Source organism: Musa acuminata, chromosome BXJ2-1 (assembly GCF_036884655.1).
Source record: "Musa acuminata AAA Group cultivar baxijiao chromosome BXJ2-1, Cavendish_Baxijiao_AAA, whole genome shotgun sequence".
In the NCBI taxonomy this organism is placed as follows: Eukaryota; Viridiplantae; Streptophyta; class Magnoliopsida; order Zingiberales; family Musaceae; genus Musa; species Musa acuminata.
Genome location: NC_088338.1, coordinates 29,948,592 through 29,958,881, shown reverse-complemented (window position 1 = coordinate 29,958,881; position 10,290 = coordinate 29,948,592). Strand labels below are relative to the sequence as shown.

Genomic DNA, 10,290 nt, shown 5'->3' with positions numbered 1-10,290 from the left:
AATTGAGTCTTGTAACTCTCATCTATGTCCATATAAATAGATGAGACTTGTTATGGTAAAAAGTATTAGAAAACATGAGGAAAATAAAGTGTAGAAACTTGTCTACAAGAAATAAAGTTTTGTTTGTTGCTTGCATCATTTCTCAACTCCTCTCCAACTCAGTATCTCTTCTTTTCTTTCTGCCATTTTGATCGGGTTATTTTTTTATTCAATTCTAATAACTATAGGTCAATCACATCAATTATAATGTCAGATCTAGACTTACTTTCAAAGGTCCAATAAGTATATTATTATAAATTTACACTAAAATATTTTTAATTAATAGTTCAAGATTAAAACCAATTGCTTCTAAAATTTGAGGTTCGAAAAAATGTGAAATATCACTTATACTACTAAATTGTGATCAAACTTGGGTATGCTTGATCTTACTTGTGATTGTTCCTTCACTTTCAGTTGCGTAAAATGTTCATTTCAGATTATTGCATACAAACATATCAAAAAGAAGACTTTAATATATAGAAAAGAAAAACAATCCAAAGCAAAATGCCTGAAGCCAAACCTCCAACTCGGCATTTACTAGGGAAGTCAGCCTCAATTTGGTAGGAGCCAATTGTCGCCACTTGAACCAGTCTTGCTCCTGCCACATAAAATTAGTATATGAGATTGATGGAGATGTTGGTCTTCGGTCGAGGCTTGCAACTTGAGTGCCAAGACTACACTATAGCCAGCTTGGACAATTGGGTTTTTTTGAGCCCAAATATTAATTAAAAGTTAAAAGGTGAGGGCAGCGAGCGTTAGCAGCAACGGTGCACTGAGAGAGAGAGAGAGAAAAAAAAAAAAAAAAAAACGAGAGAGAAAGATTAGGATATTGAGTTTTATATTTGACGATTAGTCGTTAAATATTATCAATTTTAGTCCAAATTTTATACGGAGAATTTTTGTACTAAGTTTTATAATTCTAACGGTGTTGATCTATGGTTATCTTTTCTGATGTACTTTCCTACTGTACCTATTTTGTAAGATATAAATTTTTTTTTAATGAGATCCATCTATACGATGATGATATGTTATTCGTGAGCCAAGATCTATGTTCTTGATGTTATTATGATCCTCTAGTTATTCTAAAGAAGATTTTCTGCACCTATTATCATTACTATTGATAGTGGAAGTTTAAGATGAGTTATGGTCCCGTGATTTTTCTTACATTGGGTTTTTCACGTTAAAAGAATTGGTTGATTAATATTTGTATTTTGATATCAAGTTGATATTTTGATGAGGAACTCATTTTCATACACAAAAAGGGAAAAGAATTATTCCATATTTTTTCCAACAATTATTTGTATAATAAAATATATAATTAGAATGTTTTAGCTAATAAGCCGAACTCCAACGTTGACTAATAGAAAAGAGCAATTCAGCCTCAAGTTACCGCGACAACATTTCAGCGTATTGTTTAAGGTCTTATTATTACACCGCTCCTACTTCCACTGACTTTCAAATAAACACAGAGATTGGCGTAGACGTCCAACTTCCAACCAAACTGTGCCTGTAACGTAACTGCTACGTTGCATTTACGTTAGGACGTCAGATCCATGGGAGACGATTTCAAGCTCTCACAGCTAAATTATCCAAAGTCAAGAATGCAGCGAGAGGTAGCCCATCGAAGTTGACTTCCTTTGCCAAAGTCAAGAATGCAGCGAGAAGTAGCCCATCGAAGTTGACTTCCTTTGCCAATGCATTGGTCCAAAGACTGTTGTTTGTGGCAGCAGTCCCGTCCTATAAATTCTTCCACCTCTCCTCCATATTTCACCACCAGCCTTGAGCCTTCTCATCCCCTGAAGCATTCTTCTTCTTCGTTAATTCGTTTCTCGGTGTTTATAGTCCAAGCTTGTTAGCGAGGATGGCGATGCAGATGATCGAGAACTACAAGGCTGAGGCCGAGGTCTACCATGGAGATCTTGCCCTCTGTAAGAAGAAATCCACGCAACTACTCCAAGAGCTGGGCCTCCCCAAGGGACTGCTACCCCTGGAGGACGTCCAGGAGTTCGGCTACCACCGCGCAAGTGGATTCATGTGGCTCGTCCAGAAGAAGAAGATAGAGCACACGTTCAAGAAGATCAAGCAGCACGTCTCCTATGCCACCGAGGTGACCGCCTTCGTGGAGCAACGCAAGCTGAAGAAGATCACAGGTGTCAAGACCAAGGAGCTACTTCTCTGGCTCTCTGTCGTCGAAGTGTTCATCGGCGATCCCTCCTCCGGGAAGATCACCTTCAAGACTGGCACTGGGCTCTCCGACAGCTTTCCGGTGCCGGCATTTGAGGAAGAAGAGTAGAAGAGGAAGAGCAACTATAAGACATGTGGATGTTCGTATAAATCTAGTATTTGAAACTGTCCTGTCACTTGATTTGTCAATGTTTCGTGGTGGAATCTTCTCAATGTGTGCTAAATATAGGTTTGTACTTCTGTCTAGATATTTCTAGCGAACACGCGTAATGTTAATGTTGTTCTGTATCCCTCTATTGATGATGTGATGATAGAACTATTCAATTCTGCAGTTTCTCCAAAGTAAGCAAGTCTTAACTGGTTCTGGTTGATTCAAGAGGTCAAAACAGTGTAGTGGACCACTAAGATTGCATCTCCATTTCAAAAACATGGTAAATCAAACTCACAAAGCGCAAAGAGCATGCTGCGTAGAGAAAGTAACTTCCAACAAAGATGGCTTTATCCAGTTGGTTGTGGAGACTAGAGAACAGAGAACATTAGCTGACAAGTTCCAGTTGGTTGTGGAGATTTCCGTGTTCCTTGGTATCTTCCTAAATCAACTTCAAGATTTATTCCTCTGTAGGCCAATTGATAAACCAAAGCAACATAAATCGATACTAAAAGAAAGTAAACTTGGATAAAACCAATGAAAAATCAGCACCGAAGACAGGAAGTTCATCAACATATGCAGTAGTCTTCCACAGCCACGTGGATCCATAAAAAAATGTGCTATGTTGTCACTTTACCTAGCAAAGGCTGAGAACAATGAGCTTTCCGATAAAGGCCTAACAACCAATATGTAGAAGTGCATGACTATGTAAAGTGGTTTATGTCTATCCTCTCGATTTCTCTTTAGAGGTTATTGATTTTTACTATTGAACTTCTTTTAACGAGTAAAAATTAACTACCCTCTTAACGCTCTATTCTCTTTTTCATAATTTTAGGAGATAACTTTTATGGTTCTCTCAGCCCTCCCTTAAACAGAAATTACACTTAGGAAAGAGGAAAGAAACTCTTAAGGAATTATAATAGCGTTTTCTCACTTAGATCATAATTTTTTTATTCACTTTTCGTGCTTAGGCAAGCAAAAAAAATTAGGATATTTATAGACCTCAAATAGCTTTAAAAATGAAGTAAAAAAGTATCTTATCTCGAGTTTCCGGGTTACTAACGGTACCACTACCATTATTGGGCGGTACCATCGCCTGACAACCCTACTTTGGCGATACTATCGCTGGTTTGAGCAGTACGATAGCCTGATAGAGTCTTAGAGATTGGGCTCTGGCAATACCACCACTTAATAGCATTACCTACCGATGGTACCACCACCTAGTCAGTACTTGGGAGGTCGAGCTTCAAGCGATTCCATCGCCAGTCCTAGTAGTGCCACTACTTGTCGTGGCTCCAAGTCATTGAATGGATCTATGTAATGAGAATCGGCTGAGAACAATGAGCTTTCCGATAAAGGCCTAACAACCAATATGTAGAAGTGCATGACTATGTAAAGTGGTTTATGTCTATCCTCTCGATTTCTCTTTAGAGGTTATTGATTTTTACTATTGAACTTCTTTTAATGAGTAAAAATTAACTACCCTCTTAACGCTCTATTCTCTTTTTCATAATTTTAGGAGATAACTTTTATGGTTCTCTCAACCCTCCCTTAAACAGAAATTACACTTAGGAAAGAGGAAAGAAACTCTTAAGGAATTATAATAGCGTTTTCTCACTTAGATCATAATTTTTTTATTCACTTTTCGTGCTTAGGCAAGCAAAAAAAATTAGGATATTTATAGACCTCAAATAGCTTTAAAAATGAAGTAAAAAAGTATCTTATCTCGAGTTTCCGGGTTACTAACGGTACCACTACCATTATTGGGCGGTACCATCGCCTGACAACCCTACTTTGGCGATACTATCGCTGCTTTGAGCAGTACGATAGCCTGATAGAGTCTTAGAGATTGGGCTCTGGCGATACCACCACTTAATAGCATTACCTACCGATGGTACCACCACCTAGTCAGTACTTGGGAGGTCGAGCTTCAAGCGATTCCATCGCCAGTCCTAGTAGTGCCACTGCTTGTCGTGGCTCCAAGTCATTGAATGGATCTATGTAATGAGAATCGGCTGAGAACAATGAGCTTTCCGATAAAGGCCTAACAACCAATATGTAGAAGTGCATGACTATGTAAAGTGGTTTATGTCTATCCTCTCGATTTCTCTTTAGAGGTTATTGATTTTTACTATTGAACTTCTTTTAATGAGTAAAAATTAACTACCCTCTTAACGCTCTATTCTCTTTTTCATAATTTTAGGAGATAACTTTTATGGTTCTCTCAGCCCTCCCTTGAACAGAAATTACACTTAGGAAAGAGGAAAGAAACTCTTAAGGAATTATAATAGCGTTTTCTCACTTAGATCATAATTTTTTTATTCACTTTTCGTGCTCAGGCAAGCAGAAAAAATTAGGATATTTATAGACCTCAAATAGCTTTAAAAATGAAGTAAAAAAGTATCTTATCTCGAGTTTCCGGGTTACTAACAGTACCACTACCATTATTGGGTGGTACCATCGCCTGACAACCCTACTTTGGCGATACTATCGCTGGTTTGAGCAGTACGATAGCTTGATAGAGTCTCAGAGATTGGGCTCTGGCGATACCACCACTTAATAGCATTACCTACCGATGGTACCACCACCTAGTCAGTACTTGGGAGGTCGAGCTTCAAGCGATTCCATCGCCAGTCCTAGTAGTGCCACTGCTTGTCGTGGCTCCAAGTCATTGAATGGATCTATATAATGAGAATCGGATTGTTATGCACATGGATCTACGCAATGAGAATCGGATTGTAATGAGATCACGAAATGAGACCGATTCGCCTTTAAACATAGACCCTAAAAAATCCCGGTCATAAGTCACTCGAGATGGACAACGAGATGACCAGATAAACTTTTAATTAATATTTATCATCATGGATGATTATAATAGATACACATGAACTTACTTCTTAGCACACAAAAATGATTGCTTTAGGTATTTCTCTAAGTTTTGTAAACTTGTTCAAAATGAAAAAGGTTTTATGATTTCATCAATTCGAAGTAATCATGATGGTGAATTTCAAAACCATGATTTTCAAGAATTTTATGAATCTATTGGATATAACCACAACTTCTCTACTCTAAGAAATCCTTAACAAAATGGAGTAGTAGAAAGAAAGAATAAAAACATACAAAAAATGGCTAGAACTATGTTAAATGAACATAGCCTACCTAAATATTTTTGGGCCGAAGCTGTAAATACGACATGCTATGTCATGAATAGGGTTCTAGTAAGACCTTTACTTTCCAAAACTCCTTATGAGTTGTGGAACAACAAAAAACCTAATGTTTCATATTTTAAAGTTTTTGGATATAAGTGTTTTACCTTGAATGAAAAAGATGCTTTGGAAAAATTTGATGCTAAATCTGATGAAGGAATTTTTCTTGGCTATTCTTCTACTTCTAAAGTATTTCGTTTCTTTAATAAAAGAACTTTGATTGTAGAAAAATCCATTCATGTTATTTTTAATGAGGTTTCTGAAATTAAGAAAAATGATTTTGATGATGATGTTAATTTTCATGCTTTAAATTTAAATGAAACCCTTTCTCCATCTAGCAACTTCGATACATCTACTTCCGAAACATCCTTACCCAAGGATTGAAAGTATGTAGATGCTCATCCTAAGGAGCTAATCATAGGAGACACATCTAAAGGGGTTCAAACTCGTTCTTCTCTTAAGAATTTTTGTGCCAATGCCGCTTTTCTCTCCCAAATTGAACCTAAATGTATTGACGAAGACATGAAAGATGATTCATGGATTATCACCACGCAAGATGAGTTAAATCAATTTGAGAGTAATGAGGTGTGGAAGCTTGTTCCTAGGCCAAATGACCATTTAGTTATTGGTACTAAATGGGTCTTTAGAAACAAGCAAGATGAATCCGGTATCGTGGTTAGAAACAAGGCTAGATTAGTGGTCAAAGGTTTCAACCAAGAAGAAGGTATCAATTACGAAGAAACCTTCGCTCCTATGGCTCAATTAGAAGCCATAAGGATGCTCCTTGCCTATGCTAGTAGTAATAATTTTAAGTTGTTTCAAATGGATATTAAAAGTGCTTTTCTTAATGGCTTTATTTCCGAAGAAGTTTATGTTGAACAACCTCCCGGATTTGAGAATGATAGTCTCCCTAATTATGTGTTTAAACTAACTAAAGCTCTCTATGGTTTAAAACAAGCCTCAAGGGCTTGGTATGAGAGACTTAGTTCATTTCTTATTGAAAATAATTTCTCTAAAGGCAAGGTCGATACTACATTGTTTATCAAAAATTTTAAAAATAATTTTCTTATTGTTCAAATTTATGTTGATGATATCATTTTCAGTTCTATGAATGAATCTCTTTGTTAATCATTTGCTCAAAGTATGAGTCTTGAATTTGAAATGAATTTGATGGGGGAATTAACTTTCTTTATGGGCTTACAAATCAAACAACCAAGTAATGGTATATTTCTTAGTCAAATAAAATATGCCTTAGATTTGCTAAAAATGTTTAATATTGATAGCTAAAAGGGTATCAACACTCCTATGAGCACCTTCACTAAGTTAAAAGTTGATGAAAGTAGAGAAAACTTTGATCAAAAAGCTTATAGGGGTATGATAGGAAGTTTACTTTACCTCACTGCAACTAGATCGGATATCATGTTTAGTGTAGGACTTTTTGCTAGGTTTCAATCTAATCCTAAGATATCTTATCTTAAAGCAGTTAAGAGAATACTTAGATATCTTAAAGGAACCATAAATCTAGGATTATGGTATCTAAAATCTGAAAACTTTAAGCTAATTAATTATGCTGATACGGATTTTACTGGATGTAGATTAGATAGAAAAAGTACTTCAAGAACATGTCAATTTTTAGGACATGCACTTGTTTCTTGGACTTCCAAGAAACAAAATTCGGTTGCACTATCTACAACCGAAGCCAAGTACATTGCAGCTAGTGCATGCTGTGCATAAGTTGTGTGAATGAAAAACACTTTAGAGGATTATAAGATTCATCTTAAAAATATCCCCATAAAATGTGATAACACAAGTGCAATATGTTTAACAAATAATCTCATTCAATACTCTAGAACAAAATATATTGACATTAGGCATCACTTTATACGAGATCATATCACCAATCATGATATAATCCTAGAGTTTATTGATACAAAATATTAATTAGCCGATATTTTTACAAAACTTTTATGTGAAGAACAATTTGATTTTATTAGAAGAGAGTTAGGAATGTTAATATATCCGAATGCGTGAATTTGTTAAATTTCGAACTTTCTTAATTCTTTGATCACTCACTTAAATTATGTGCTGATAATTATATGATGTGAATCTTACATAATGATAAGATTGTGTACTTCAATAACATGTTTACTTTGATGTTGAAAATTTTGTGCCTTGATGCTAAAATGTTTCTATGATGATGAGAATGTTATCATGATGCAAGTAGTGATGAAAAACTATGACAAAATATTTTATAAATGCATAAAGTATTTATATGTTTGATTCATGGAAGTCATTGATAAATGCATCTCTCAGATTTATCTCTTGTGAGTTTTTATTGAGAAATGGTTTTGATGTGATGCTCCTCTCATTATGAAGATTAATTCTCGGAATTTCTCTTATCCTTCATATGATGATTCTTTCACATGAATTCGTTCTCAATGAAGAAAATTTTTTTATGAGATGAACACTTGCAAGAATGAGGATTTGATTTCACGTGAATATTTTGATCATTGTGAAAATTAAAGCATGATTTAATGAAACTCTTTTATCATTTTTAACTTCATTCAAAGTTGGTTCGCAATGGATTTTCCTCCTTTCTTTCCTTCTTCATGCAAAGTTTTGATGATAAATAAAAGGGAAGAAGTTAATGAAAGCTATCTCCTTAATGTTTGAATGATACCATGTCATGAATGCTTGAAATATGATTGGTATGATTTTGTTTTTGTGACATGTATTTTTACCACACTTGCATTATTGTTCTCCTTTTTGTTGATGACAAAGGGGGAGAAATAATATCAAAATATGGTAAATTGATGATAAATGTATGTAATTTTACACTTGAAATGTTTGCATGTTAACTTTTCATCATTATGATAAGATATCTAGAGCTTAACTTGTAAATTTTTTAAATTGATATTGTGCCATAGAATGATGAATTGCTATGTTTGTCATCCTTTATATTTGAAATATCAGACTTGAAAATGATTGTCATGCCTTGTCATCATTTTGAAAATGTTAGATCATGATAGGAATCATGATGTATGTATTGATAAGTTTAAATGAACTTAACTTATCAATATGTCTCTTGAATTCAAAGGCCTTGAATTCAAGAATGACTTTTCTTATGACATATCGATAGGGGGAGTTAAGGTTAATTCCGTCATCAATTGATTGTCATCATCAAAAAGGGGAGATTGTTGAATCTCAGATTTTGATGACGAAGTCAATTGTAATTTGTTTGATCTAATCAATATGTTGAGAAAAGTATGCAGGATTAACTACGATGGCAATAAGACAGAAAGTAGGTGTTGTGCCGAAGTCAAGATCGAGATCACGTTGGGAGTTCGAGAGTTTGTTGGAAGTCCGGACGTTCGTCGGAAGTTCGGCGGGAACCAACTGAGAAGTCTAGAAGCTTACCATAGAAGCTCATCGGAACTCGCCAAGAAGATCGTGGCAAAGTCCAGGAGCTTGTTGAGAGTCCACCGGAGCATTGCCGAGAGTTTGTCGGATGTTCGCCGGAAGTATGTCGGAAGCTCGTCGGAAGAGCAATTGACGCACCGGAATATGAAATGCAGTAATCATGTCTTAATTATCGTAGTTAGAGTGTAAATTAAGTTAGGATTGGGAGGTAATCCTACTAACTTAATTATGGGCCAATTGGGCCCTAATATGGGCTGGTTTGGGCCGGATTCAAGGCCCAACTAGGACCTAGAATTTTCGGTTAGCAATGGTACTATCAAGGTCGGTGGTGGTACCGCCCCTATTAGGCGGGAGTACCACCGGCAGTTATTGCTGCCAGTGGTCGTACCGCCCCTATCAGGCGATGGTACCGCTAGAGCTCGATCTCCTAGCTCTGTCAGGCGTTGGTACCGCCTAGACTGAGCGATAGTACTGCCTAGTGTCAGGTGTCAGGCGATAGTATCGCCCAGTAATGGCGGTGGTACTGCTAGTACCCCGAAAATCTAGGAAGAGACACTTCTTAGCTCCATTTTTGAAAGCCATTGGGGTCTATAAATACCCCACCTGAAATCTTGATATATTCTTGAGTCTTTAAAGTGTTAAAGAGTTGTAAAAGTGCTAGAGTTCTCCTCCTCCCTTTCTAAGTGTTGAGATCATTCAAGAGAGGAGTGAAACTTGTAAGGGTTGTCTCCTAAACCTGGTAAAAGGAGAAAAACTGTAAAATGTGGTTGGCCTTTGCCTATTGAAGGAAGGCCTCTAGTGGACGTCAGTGACCTCGTCGGAGGAGGAAGCCGAAAGTGGATGTAGGTCACATTGACCGAACTACTCTTAAATTGGGTTTGCATTTACTTTGACCAACTTTCTTTTACATTAAACTGCCTCTCCTTCTTACTGTGCTTTAACTATGTCTACATACGCTTTCACGTAAACATTTTCCGAGATCAGATTTAATTGTATGAAGACTTTACGAAACCAATGCTTTTCATTTATGTAATTTACATTGCTGCAAATCACCTTAGTCTTCTCTTGCACTTTCACGAAAGGTTTCTAGTTTAAATTCTTTCCGAAACGGATTGAACTGAAACCATTCTCGTTGGAATCAGTTTTAATCGAAATAAGTTTTTTGAAATAGTGAAAGTTTTCCGCTACACTAATTCTCCCCCCCCCCTCTTAGTGCCGCTCTTGATCCTAACAGGTACCACCATACAGACTAGCGGTACCACCGTCTGACATTGTCTCGGAGACTATGCCACA

General features: G+C 36.4%; 1 protein-coding gene across 1 annotated transcript; it reads left to right on the top strand.

The window, feature by feature from the left end:
• Positions 1–1,817: 1,817 nt before the first annotated feature.
• On the top strand, positions 1,818–2,554 carry LOC135598158 (uncharacterized). Its single transcript, XM_065091696.1, has one exon. It carries the CDS (start codon positions 1,901–1,903, stop codon positions 2,330–2,332), a length of 432 nt encoding a protein of 143 aa, XP_064947768.1. The 5' UTR covers positions 1,818–1,900; the 3' UTR covers positions 2,333–2,554.
• The last annotated feature ends 7,736 nt before the right edge of the window (positions 2,555–10,290 follow it).

What these genes read in the sequence shown, in the direction of transcription:
- LOC135598158 (XM_065091696.1), top strand. Translation starts at nt 1,901, where the DNA reads ATGGCGATGCAGATGATCGAGAACTACAAGGCTGAGGCCGAGGTCTAC.